Genomic DNA, 14,017 nt, shown 5'->3' with positions numbered 1-14,017 from the left:
GACTAGCTTTTAATTCCAGATTTATTAATTGAATTCAGGTTTTACCATCTGCCGTGGTGGTATTCGAACCCATGTCTCCAGAGCATTAGCTTGGGCTCTGGATTACTAGTCTAGTGACATTACCACTATGCCACCACCTCCCCCGATATGGAGGCAAGACAATAATTAATCAAAAATATTTCAGATCTACCAGCTCATCTGCAATTCCAAGAATACACAAACATATATATTGTTGCTTGCATGCTTGTGAATTAGGAGCTGGCAGGGGAGGGTGCATCTGGATCAGTATATTATCTCTATTTTCTAGTCTGAACATCAACATTCGTAAATTCAGACCTTAACTATATATTTTCAATCCAGCAGTGCTGGAGATATTTGCATTTCTTAGCTTGTTCTGAGGATGTAGGCAATGCTAACAAGGCTTTTAATCTGGTTGACATGGGCAACGCTGCATTTTTTCCCCAACCGTAGTTGTCCTGCGAATGCAATGGTAGACCCTTTTCTTGAACCACTGTAGTCCTTGTGCTGATGGCACTTCCAAAATGATGTTAGGTAGGGAATTCCAGGAGTCTAACCGAGTTACGTTGCAGGAACAGCAATTTAAGTCCAATTGAGATGCTGTATGACTTGGAACGGACTGTGGTGTTCCTTCAACATTGCTGCATTTGTTTGTCTTAGCAGCAGAAGTTGCATGAGATGGATATTTTGTTGATGTAACCTTGGTGAATTGCTGCAATGGAACCTGCAGTTCATGCATACTGCAGCCACAGTACACTGGTGGTGGAGGGGGTAGATATAGGCATTTATCATATATCTTGAGTTGCTCCTCAGAAGTAGGGTAGGCCAATTCAATGGATGTTTTGAGCCAATCATGAGATTGGAGTCATATTTAGAGCAAACGGGTTGGGTTGGCAGGTTCCTTTCCTTCTTCTCTCACTAGGAAAATTTTTTACATTATCTAACAGGTTCTTGCCTTTCAATTAAGTGGAATGCATTTAAACCATTAACTTTGCTCTGTGATTAGCGCAGCTGTTATCTTCCCCCTTTTAATTTTTACCCCTCTCTTCCACCCAAAAATAGGACATGAGTATCTTTCAGTTCTGAGGAGTGGTCTTACACCCAAATGTTAACCTGTCCTTTTTTGTCTTGATTTCAGATAAAGGTGGATATATATGCGATCATTGGAAAAATGTAATTGCTACCATGGTAATGCTAGTGAATTGCAATTTTTATGATGTACATCCTATTGGAAAATGTAATCAATGTTAATGACTTTTCACTCTTTTGAAGTGAAATATTGGGTAGACCAATGCCACTGTCTTCAGTCCCCGCTCCAAAGTTTATTCATTAGCCACCGACTGCATTCCTCTCCGTGAGGCTGAACTGGTCTGTTCGCAACCTCGGTGTCATATTCCACCCCAAGGTGAGATCTCAATCACAGTCACGCCATAACTAAGACCACCTACTTACACTTCTGTAACATTGCCCAACTCCGCCTCGCCTCAGCTCATCTGCTGCTGAAATTCTCATCCATGTCTTTGTTACCTCGAGAATCAATGATGTCAATCCTTTCCTGGTCAGCCACCTTGCAACCTACATAAACTTAAGCTCATCCAAAACATTGCTACCTGTGTCCTTACTCGCACCAAGTCCTGTTTGCCCATCACCCCTGTGCTTGTTGACCTACATTGGTTCCGGCGATGCCTCAATTTTAAGATGCTCATTGTAGTTTTCCAATTCCTTTATGAGTTCACCTTACCCTATCTCTGTAATCTCCTCCAGCCTGACAAGCCTTTGAGATCTCTATGCTTCCCCAATTTTGGTCTCTTCTACGTCCCTGATTTAATTGCTCCACCATTGGCAGCTGTGTCTTCAGCTGTTTAGTCCCTAAGCTTTGGAATTCCATCCAAAACCTTCTCCACCTCCACCTCTCTTTCCTCCTTTAGCTTTTGATGGATGGGTCAAGAACTAGGGGGACACTGATTTAAGGTGAATGGCAAAAGAAGCAAAGGGGACATAAAGAAAAACTTTTTTACATTGTGTGGTTGGAATTGGAATACACTGCCTGAGAGTGTGGTGGAGGCTGATTCAAGCATGGCTTTCAAAAGGGAATTGGATAATTACTTGAAGAAAAAAAATTGCAGGGCTACAAGGAAAGGGCGAAGGACTGGGATTAGCAGAGTTGCTCTAGCAGAGAGCAGGCACAGACATGACAGGCTGAATGGCCTCCTTTTGTGCTGTAACCATTCAAGGATTCTATGTGCTCCAATTTCACCTTATGTGGCATGCTGTCAAATTTTGTTTGAAAACGTTTCTGTGAAGTGCCCTAGGGAATTTTATGTTAAAGGCACTATGGAAATGCATGCTGTTGTTGTTGGAACAGAATGCCTGATAAGTGACACACAGAAAAACAACCAAGAATTATGTTACAAGTGGTATTGTCAAAGGACTTGATGGTATCCCTAAATCATGATAGATTAAAACATTATCCAACCCCTGGGATTCTTCCAGTCTTTAACTCTTATTCCTAGACAGCTGTTGATTAAATAATAAACATACTTTTCAGTTCAGTGAAGTGTTCATATTTTGCGATGTGGATTTACTACTGTTAGCTACATGGGCTTGAATCTGTTACTCTTCAAAATATACTCTTTTGATTAATTCCTTCCATACCTGCTCTATTGTAGGGTGGGTTAAGGGCTGTGGCTTAGCTAATGTGAATCAGATATGAGGATGTAACACATTGCATCCTCATTAAAATAGTCACTCCAAACAATGTTATATCCCAATAGTATCCACCTCAACATTGCAATACGAGCCCACTAACATTGTTTCTGCACTAACCAGGAGACAATGAGATAGGCTGTTAGTTGTAAAAACTCAAGTGAAATGAAGAGTTTAACCATTGAAGTAGCATCATGTGAAAGCAATGAATATGAAATGATGTTACCAGAATTCACAGCTTTATATACCTTATACAATACATGGAACCAATAAAACAAATTTATTTGAAGCAACTTCCCAGAGTCAAGTACATTAAATATTCTCTAACAAGTGGAGTGAAAGCAGCAAATTGAGTTCCTTCATTATTTGATCTGGTTGGCCAGGTTTAAGGAGAAGTACAGACTCGCAAGAATAAATCCTGAACACCAAAAGACATGCTGCAGCAATTGGTGACAACCATTCACTTATTTTATTTCACCAACAGACACACAACATATTTCAAATGATTGGAATTTTCCATTCTTCAGACTCCAAACATCACAGTCATAAATCCTCCGAGTATCGCATTTCCAGCAGAATCTTGTGGCATCAAAATGTTGGCTCCTTGTTATGAGTTCCAAAATAGTGACTACAAAATTATTTCATAAAGCTACTGCCTCAGATTGTATTATTGTGGACCAAGAAATCTTCTTTCCTCTTGATGCATGTGCTAATTTTTCAGGATATGGGACAAAAACTGAATTTGTAAACTACCCATTTCCAGTGATTATTCCACGTCCCTTGACATTTCCAAATGATTAACCATCTATTGTTAGAGAGCTATGTTTTTGTGCACTTCCATAGAAGAGAGGACACTTTCTGCCTCATTGCAGTTTCAACAAAGGTTATGTCAAGCCGAGTGGATTTTCAGCCCAGCACATTTCTCTGTCCCTGGCTTTACAAAAACATGAAGCATCCGGGTAGAAGCAGACAATTTGGATGTTTGTTAGAGCTTTTTCTTTGAAACTGGCACAAGTAAAGGAAGCATTTGCTGCCAGATAAAGTTAGATTTCCGAACAGACTGGTAACAGTGAAAACCTAATCAGTTAGCAGTATCTAAAGAGCCTTGATCTCCATTTTATCAAGTTGAGTGAAGATAAAATGGCATTATTAAAGTCTACACAAAGGCATGTTTGATATTAACCAATGTCATCTTAAAATTTAGTCCTGTATATTTCATATAATTCAACAAGGAGTACTAGCAGCTAGAAGCAAGGTGTTATGATTCTATTCTATAAGAGTCACAAAGAATCATGCTTCTGATCTTGTCCATGAAAATGTGAAAACATAGCACATTTCTCGTTATTCTTCAATTCTCTGTCCTGCTCTTCTAAAGACACATGCACAGGCTTATGTTTGGATCCATAGGTGATGTTGGGTGATTTCACCCAAGCGACCATTAAGCCTGTGTAAGCCTAGATCATGACTGTCAGCAATCTATCTGATCATGACACAGGGAAATATCATAGACACACCTGTTGGTATCTACAGACATGACATTTCTAATAGGAATCACAGAAGAGTAATCAGGAATGGGGACCCTGGTTGACTTTTCCTCCCTTTGAAGTGCGGGGCACTGTACCCAACTGTAGTATCCATTCTATTATCCTCATTGAGATCAATTAACACAACCCAATTTTTTTTTTGCATCTGGTGCTGTCAAAAAAAGAAGCATTTTCATTTCTTCCTTCAAAAAATAAGTAATACTGGTTAAAAAATATTACATGAAGAGTAACCTGCAGTGTATTAAAAGGGTAGGTTGCCACTATGGTTCTCAGCTCTGAGTTCTTGATTGTAGTTGTACTGTGGTTGATGTTCAAGCAGAGGCAAATGACATATTGATAATGGAAGCAGGGAAAACATTTCTGAAAATTTGAGTAATTCAGTGTAGGCAGGAGACTAAACAGAAAAAAAAAATCATATCCAAAAGCAGCTGAAAAAAATTCTCTCAACTTCACCCCATCCAAAAATGTAAAATGCAAAAATGATTAAAATATTGAACAAATAATGCACGATAAATTTCAGTCTTGTTTTGGGCACCAAATTTCCAACAAACCTGCTATTGTTAATAAAATGATCACGTTATTTAATAAAATTTTCAGTTAATTTTTCCACATTACAGTGAGCACAATTTCTTCTTTTCCGAACCCATTGTAGGAATCTGTGACCATCATTCTTTTTGACCATGTCTTAAATGATAATCATGCTGGTGAAATTGCATTGAAATACCACCATACACATAGGGAAAGGAGATTTTGTGTAATTTACTTTGAACTAGTGATGCATATCCCTGATGTAGTTAATGAAATGCAGATAAGGCTAGATCCAAACCTCACAGAAATAACATTGTTGAAACTTTGATTAATAGCCCAACTTATTTGGTATTATTTGGCACAGAACTATATTTTGAAAAATTTCCATTTCCATAAATTGCCTTCTAAAAAGTGCAGCATCATCTTGGCTAGCATGGGCTGTAGTCACATTTCAAAACTTCCAAGGAAATTCTGGATCATAATCAAAACAGTCATATTGATTAGCAAAATAAAGTTATAAAGACATTAGATTTGTTTATTAAAAAGCATATTAATGATCACAGTAATAGCATTCATCGTAATAAATGCATTGTGTGCTACAGAAACTGTCATGAGCAAAATGCATTACCTTAGTTTGAAACTTGCACAAATGAGAAAAGTCTATGGATTTATGAGCAAATTGTTGTTTAAACTGCTTAAAATCCTGGTGAGATACGATGTTACACTTATTGAAACAAGACAGAAGACCAGAAATATTTATATTTAAATCAATGAAAATCCAAATTATTATAGAATAATTTGCCAGCCACACTTACAGGTTGTCCTTTAGAATTTTGGCATTGGATGCAATTTGAAAGATCAATTGAAATATTTTTAGTTTATGCAATCTGAATTCCAATTTCAAAGAATTGTACAAATTGTGAAAGTCTTGAGTTTAGATTGGAATAGAATTTGACTTTGGGCCAGCTGCTGAACTTCATGATCTCTTGTGTTTGGAGCAATTAATCTCTCCATCCTCTTATGCTTGTTCTTTCCATGCCTGTCCGCATCCCTATTACTACCACCCAATGTCTGTCTTTACCCCTCGTGGTAATCCTTGTTATCTCTGCACCTGTCCTACTTTCTCTTTCTACACTGTTCATAACATCCTATGCCATCGAAATCTGTACATATCTGTCCCTATTATGTATGTATCATACTTATACTCCCATGCCTTTTATAGTTAATCATCTGTTATCATCTGATGCCTCCTTCATTGTCCATGTCCTTCTGTTCCTATTACTGTTACTTCCCCCACTTCATGCTTTTCCACCACATAACAGTTACTGAGAAAGTGCTCTGTAGAAATTTGTCACATCGCTCTGGCTAAAATGTCTGCCTTAAAATTGAACAATAAAGGACACATTATCTTAAATCTTGAAGTTTAATTTTTATTGTGTGATATAATACAGAAAGTTACCTAGATATGGGCAATTTTCCTGCTCCATAATAAATGAACTGTGCTGATAGTTACAGGATACTATAACTGAGCAGCTGCTAAAAAAAATCCTTTCAACATGCAAAGGAGAAAGAAAATGTTAGGATACAAATACTACTTTATACCACTAGACTAGAACATGTGGAAGCTGAACCTCTGGTAAAAAACATCCACTGTGATGTGGAACTTTGACTAAATACCATTGTTCAATGCATAAGAATCAATATGCGCAGTACCATAACCCCTCTGCTTTATTCACTCAATGTCGATTTGGAAATTTTAATTCTATCTTCCACACTTGGAGTTTCTGCTACTGTTGGTGCAATATTCACCAGTATATATTGTTTAAATACCATTTGAGCTTTTATTTAAAAGTTTACATTTATAGCAATATTTTTATTATTACTTACAAAGCATTGAACAGGCTTTGGGATTTTATGGGAATAAGTAACTTGAATCTTGAATTCGACAGCACAAAGGAAGTTATTTGTCCCATTGTGCCTGTGTTGGCTCTCTAAATGAGCTATGCATTTCATGCCATCTCCTTGCCCTTTCTCCCTATTGTTAAATATTTTTAAAAAAAATTATCATTTCCCTTTCAAAAACTATTATAGATTCTACATCTATCACAAGCCAATGTCCAATGTTCTATATTCTAACAACCCTCTGTATAGAAAAGTCTTCCAAACCTCTCAATTCTTTTGATGTTTTTATAATTTACAATTGGTATATTTATAATTTAACAGGGAAGTTCCCATTTACTGTCCATCGCTGGATGTTCTAAAGAGGTGACGGTAGTCCTTATTTTTAATCATGGCAGCTTTCTAGGTCAATTCTGAGGACATCAAGACTCAACCGTGCAACACAGTGACCAAACTATAGAATGATACAGCACAAAAGGAGGCCATTCAGCCCATTGTGCTGGCTGTTTGAAAGTGCTATCCAATTAGTTCCACTCCCTTGCTCTTTCCCATAGCCCCACAAGCTTTTCCCTTTCAAGTATATATCCAATTTCCTTTTGAAAATTATTGAATCTGCTTTCCTCTCATTTCCAATATCATTTTAGTAAAGAGCACCCACACCCTCACTATGGGCTCCCTAAAATAGGGCAACCAAAACTAGGAACAATACTGTAAATGCAACCTAAATGATATTTATAGGTTCAGCCTATAAATTCAGCCAAAATTACCTTTTTGCTTTTGCAGTCTATGGCCCAATTCATAAAAAGTAGGATCCCATATCCTTTTGGAAGTTTAATCACCAAATTTAAAAATTGCAAGCTTGAACACCAAGGGCTGAATTTTTGTTCTGGTGTTGGGACCCTGATGTCAGGTGAATTTCCGGGTCCCAACCCTGCGCTCCATTGGCATTCGATGCCCAATGCGATTTTTGAAGAACAGGCCAATTAGTGGGCAAGGTGCATGCTCACCATCCAATCAAGGACTGCGGGTGTGCTCCCGAGGCTGGAGGGCCAACAGGAGGTCTTCTGACACTCACAGATCAGCAGCCCCACCATCACAGATGGGCGCTGCTAATGCAGTTAGGAAAGACAGAGGATGCCTCAACATGGAGATGCCCTATGAAGAGTGTTTAAACATTTTTAATGTTAAATAAAGGCCACAGCTAACAGGCTGACATTGTGGCGGGGCAGCCCCTCCACTGGATGGACAGTGGCCACAGCTGTGGACCAATGGCTATGGTGGAGGGTTCCCTTAGTGGATGGAGTGCTGGCCACCGCCCCCCAATCAGTCTGCTGCTTGGAGGCCAAGTCCATCCCTTGGCTGTGTTTTGGCATGCCAACTGGAAAATTCCAGTTGAATGTGGAGAGTGGCCTTAATAGGCCTCTTAATTGGTCTACTAGGCTACCCACCAGTTACAGGAAGGTAGTCATCACTCCTCCGATCCTCCTGGAAGGAAAATGACTCAGAGGAGGGCCATGGTGAGAGACAGGCACACTGGCTGGTGGCAGGAAATTGCAGGCCCATCTGCCTCCTGTCCCACCTCTGCAGCTCTTTAAAAATTCGGCCTCAAGTCTCTCTGACTCATCTAAAATTTCTACAGTATATATTTCTTCATTCCAAAATGTACTATCTTACAGCTATCTGCATTAAATTCCAACATACATTTATCTGTCCAACTACTAGAACCTAGAATTTACTAACATGATACGGGTCTTGTTGAAGGTACAATCCTCTTCACAGTTAGCCACACTCACTATTTTTATACTATCTGCAAATTTTTATACTACCAATACCCGAGGCTAAATTATTTATATACATGGAGAGTGATGGTCTGAATACTGACCTTCCCCCTCAACATGGAGAAACTACTGTATATATTTCTCCAGTTTTTAAAAAATCCATTAACTATTATGTCATTTTCTCTCCTTCAGTCAACTTCCTAGTCATGCTGCTATATTTCATTTGATACTAAATGCCTAATGTCACCAACAAGCCTCCTATGGAACACTTTATCATACATGCATCTTTTTTCAACCATACAAACCCATCTACTACATTCCTTTATTAATATATTTCATTATTTCTTCATTTCTTCAAGGTCTGCACGCATGAGGAATTCTTACCACATCAATAATTATTTTAGTATGAGGCAAATCAAGAATGTTAAAACACTCATTGAAATGGTAAACCCCAAAGTCACCTGATTTATTGTTAGCTAAGGTGGGGCATGATACTCTCTTTCCCCTTTTGGATTAAAATCAAAGCAATTTTCATTGGATTACTGAGCATTTCCAACACAAGTCCAAAGCATAAAATTGCATATTTTAGCATCCTTTCACTTATAGTACCCATAAGAATGGCACATGTGGAATATGGAAATATAATACGGGTGCGGGGTAGGGGCATATTACTCAGGAAAGCAGAGGAGTTTCATCACTGGCTTGGAAATATTTCACACTGTGGAAAGTGGGAAATTTTCCCACTTGCCTTGATTAGCACACAAAGTTTAAGAATAGAGACAATCACTTCTTCAAATATGACCTCTGCTCTGTACTGAAGGTACTTGGGCACTAGTGATTAAAATCAGCTGGTCAGCTGAACCATTGCTATGTAGGAGATCATCATTAATTGGGCCTGAAAGATTGCAGAAACAGAAACTATATGTGGATCCGTAAGTCATCCGTGTGATTCAACATTTTAGATATACTGACTTGTATATGCATTCCAAATTAAAATATCTAATTCAAGAAGGTATTTCATAAAGAATTTTGGAAATAAATAAATGCCATTCGCTAGCAGAGTGTTCAATACCAGTGAGAATACATATTTTGATAAGATATCAGAATGACAAATAATGTAGTTTCTATTGATTTTATTGGGCTAAAATTATTTTCCTTAAATAGTCAGTTCAAATCATGCAACAAGTATCTTAACCAGATGTATGCCATACTCAGTAAGGATAGTTTCTTGAATTATATTATGACTTTTAGTATGAGGTGCAACCAAATAAAAAACTTTGCTTTGGGGGAAGTGACAGTATACTTACTGACAGTGTTACCGGTCATAACTCACCATTGACAACTCAAGGCATATTTTTATTATATCACATGGCTATCCACTGCACATCTTGTATGCCCGTTAGCTTCATCCCCATCCTTTCCAAAAATGAATTTTAAGCGTAAAGGGCAGCCATACTTGACATGAACCTTGCTCGCTGGGCATTTTTAATGGAGCAGATTGCCCCATTGTTGACTTTCAGCAGGATCATTCTGACATTGGTTACTGGTACGAGCATCAACGCTGATGTCTAATTAATGATTTATGTTTGGCTGCATTGCTGCAAACATTTCAGTGTTTGTAAATAATACCTTTGAAATTCGGCCTGATCCTTGCATCGTATCCTGATGTCCTGCCCATCAATTTGTCCAGAAAGTCCGATGGTGACGGGGGTTTGGCAGCAGCTCTAGCGGCGTGTACTTCTTTGGATGCTGCTAAACTGTGTGACGGTAACACATACAAAAAGAAAAGAGCGATGTGAACTAAAAATCTGAAATTCTCTACCGCGTCTCAATCCTGTTACAGATCAAATTTGGAAAAGCAGCAACATATTTGACTGAAAGCAAAATAAATAATTAGTATTAAAGTCAAGCAGATGATTGCTGTTTATGAAATGAAACTTAAAAAAGGTATAATTAACCTCCATGGGCTTGTTTTGAAGACATGAGATTAATGACAATATATTGTGATAACTGTCATGTCCCTTTTGCTGTGTACATTAGTATTGTTTTTCTACAGCCCACAAGCTATCGCTTGATTTAACGCCGCAAACCCCGAACGCAACTCGAGAGATGAAAATCGCTGTCATCAACGCACACGGCAATTCAACAGCACTTTAATAATTTCCAATCTACCCGGATTATTCCGATATCAGAGCACTTTTTTGTGTTTAACAGCACCATCACCAGTATATTTACCAGTCCTAGTTATCAATGTGTTGAGTTAGAAATATTCGAGACCACAACTCCTGCCTAAAACAGTGCTTGTGTAATGGGACAATGTTCCATTCTAAACCGTCTGCATTAGTTAACCTTCACCACTGAGGAATTTGTTTACTGTCAATTATCATCTGTACTAAGTGAGAGGCACAGACACGATGGGCCAAGTGGCCTCTTTCTGTGCCTGAAACCTTCTATGATTCTGGAGTATTAGTCGAGCCAATGCTTACGCAACAGACTCGTCGAGGTGCAGAATGTTTTTTATTTAGATAATAATTTGTATCCCTGAAGAACAACTTATTTGTCAAAGTGATCAATGTCTGCTCACAAATCTCCATTCCAAATGAGAAGCGCTATTGAAGATTGGTTGGGAGGATAGATTTCAATGAACCGGGATTGTGCAGACGCCAGCAATGTGTGCGATATCTTAATCATCGACATTAACTCCAAATTTGCAAAGAATGCAAACCACCCCGGGTAATTTCAATTACCTCGCCACCAAATACTTCACCTCTACAGTTCCTGAGGATCAGGTGGTCCATGCAAGGGGCGCCACGCGTTTAATGCGCTCCCTTTGAACGCTTTACACCAACAGCCCCCTTTAAATTGCAGCATCGGGGTCGATGCGCTATTTATCTGTTTCAAATCAATATCGTGTGTCTTCAAAGAGTGCAACAAAATGATCAAGGGGGTGAAACTAGGTCTACAACCGAGCAGAGTGTCATGAATATCAGTTAGTATCATTTTAAATAAGTGAATGGAACTGAAGCGAAGAGATGGCCAAGGTATTAAAATGAGTGATGCGCCTAGCACACGTCAGTGCAGCTTCCAACTGGTGCAAGAAGCACTAAAACTTTCATTTGCACACACACACACACACATACACACGATATCAAATCCATTGCACCAGCAAACGTAAAAAAAGGACATTTAAACCCATTTTAATATACAAAAAAAAATGATTTCATAGTGTGCATTCTATGTGATTTACAAGGCGTGATTTGTATAATGGAGAAGATTTGGAATATGTTATAATTCTAAACAGTTAGACCAGTTGCAACAAGGAGCACTAAGTATTCCTTTTGAAGATTATTTGTTAATAGTTTTCCACACATTTTGAAGTGTGGTGCAGCCCGTGTCCCGCCGATAGTTGGCGGTGTTGTCCACCGAGCTGGGCCCGACAGCTTCGGCGAGCTCCAGATCACTGCGGTCTAATCCAATGCAGCACAATTAATATTGTGGCTTCGGATGCACGGTCATCAAACCGAAATGAGATTACCGTCTGTCCCTTAATGGTGATTTGGCAAAACGAATCTATTAAAACCGGTGTCGTCCTCAAAGGGCGAACGAACAATAATCCCCAGCATGTTTTTTTCTTTAGAAATCTGAATGATGCACAAGCCTGTCAGCAATTTTTTTTGATTAAACGTGTTCCTTGTCCATTCCGTTAGTTATTGTTATAACGATAACAGAGCAATGACTACACAAAAAAAATCTTACCTGAAAAATACGATTGTCTCCCACAGGTAGAGGCGGAGAGCGGCTAGGCTGTACATCTTTGAAGCCTAGAAGGTATTAGAAAGTGCTTTTGATGCAGGTGTCGTTAGGAATCTCCAATAGTCTTGGGGTTTTTTTTGTTGCTCTCTCTCTCTCTCTCTCTTCCCTCCAATATCTCGATTCTTTCAGCGTCCTGGGATAGGTAATAACAACGTGATGTTTTCAGCACCCTGGACAGGTCCACTGCTAGATCAGTTGATGTTTGAGAGCCCCAGCGAAGGGTAATCTTTTCTCCCCTTTACCCCTTTAATAAGTTATTTTTAAATTTATTTGTATTTGTTTTAAAAATCCACAAGTTTTCTCCTCGCAGGATCGCTCCTTTATCGCGCCTCCAGTTTCAAAGCACTTTATCGAAGGGAGAGATATCCAAAGGTATTCGTTATGGCTCTGGATTCAGACATAGCTACTGCTGTTCCAGGTAACATTTAGTAGTTTCAATGCTGTTTTCCCAGGGAGAAAAAAAAACAATCCCGATATTATTTCTGCTATGAAAAAAGTCCCATCGCCTGGGGTTATTGAAGAGAAGAAGCCGAGGGGAGGTTTCATGGCATGTACTGATGGTGGGGTCTGGCTCCTTCCCTTTCCTATTTGCCCTACATTACTGTGTTGGCAGTTGAGTTATGGGGATTTTTCACTGCAGTAATTCTAAACTCTCACTCTCCCAAAAAACTTCATCTCACAGAAACCCGCCCCTTCGGCTCTTCCTATTGGTTCATGCACTTTGTTGACATTTTTGCAAGGCTTGCTCGCCAGCAGGTGAAAGCTGCACTCTGGGAGTTGGAGTGTTTTTTCCAGCCCTGGCTCATTCCCACAAAATGTAAGTAGTGACTTTATCAAAACTGCATTTCCCGAGAATCCGAGCGATTGGGAGCTCAAGTCGGAATGCGAGCCCGCTCTGCAGCTGGTGCATATGGAGACGTTCGCTGAACTTTCTACTTCTCAATAACACGGCAAAATGTTTAGATTTGATGCATAGACTGGGCAAATTGTGGTTGGTGAGGTAAGTTTTATTTTACACTGGGACTTGCTTTTAAATCCGCAGCTCCTCGTTTTGGGGCAAAACGGAGGTTATTGAGAGTTAACAGTAATAGGGTGGGGATTGTGGGTTCAGCAGTTATGAGGACATTCAGTACTAGTCGGATTAAGGACAGTTGTGGGGTATGATCGTAATGCGGGTGGGGGACCTTTTATTTGGTCGCATTGGCGATGCATTGTAGAATGTGGTGATTGGTTTGTTGAGTGACTCCATTGGGTGGTAACAAAATATATTCCTGGTGTCTATAAGTATTGGGGAAGGTACCAGGATCTGTCATCACTGGGCTGAAAGGTCAGACAGAGCACTGATGAAGTTGGAGATATGTTGAGAACCAAGTGAGCTTAGGAGTGTGATGGGATTCGATATGGGTGGAGCTTCTGGGCTGTGAGCTCTAAGAATGGTCTGGGTGTAATTCTTTCTTTTCTTCTTTCTTTTGGGCCTCCTTATCTCGAGAGACAATGGATACGCGCCTGGAGGTGGTCAGTGGTTTGTGAAGCAGCGCCTGGAGTGGCTATAAAGGCCAATTCTGGAGTGACAGGCTCTTCCACAGGTGCTGCAGAGAAATTTGTTTGTTGGGGCTGTTGCACAGTTGGCTCTCCCCTTGCGCCTCTGTCTTTTTTTTTTTTTGCACAGTTGGCTCTCCCCTTGCGCCTCTGTCTTTTTTCCTGCCAACTACTAAGTCTCTTCGACTCGCC

The 14,017-nt window shown here is 39.5% G+C and overlaps 1 protein-coding gene across 1 annotated transcript in view; it reads right to left on the bottom strand.

Moving 5' to 3' along the window:
- Window positions 1-12,461, bottom strand: part of glra1 (glycine receptor, alpha 1) — a 156,549-nt gene extending 144,088 nt beyond the window's left edge. Inside the window, exons 1-2 of the mRNA XM_068043036.1 lie at window positions 12,230-12,461; window positions 10,103-10,230 (exon numbers count right to left, since the gene is read on the bottom strand). Coding sequence (XP_067899137.1) covers window positions 10,103-10,230; window positions 12,230-12,285 — 184 coding nt within the window. The 5' untranslated portion in view covers window positions 12,286-12,461. The remainder of the gene's footprint in view (window positions 1-10,102; window positions 10,231-12,229) is intronic.
- Between the last annotated feature and the right edge of the window lie 1,556 nt (window positions 12,462-14,017).

This window comes from Heterodontus francisci, chromosome 12 (genome assembly GCF_036365525.1).
Source record: "Heterodontus francisci isolate sHetFra1 chromosome 12, sHetFra1.hap1, whole genome shotgun sequence".
NCBI classification, from domain to species: Eukaryota; Metazoa; Chordata; class Chondrichthyes; order Heterodontiformes; family Heterodontidae; genus Heterodontus; species Heterodontus francisci.
This window is presented reverse-complemented; position numbering and strand designations above follow the sequence as displayed.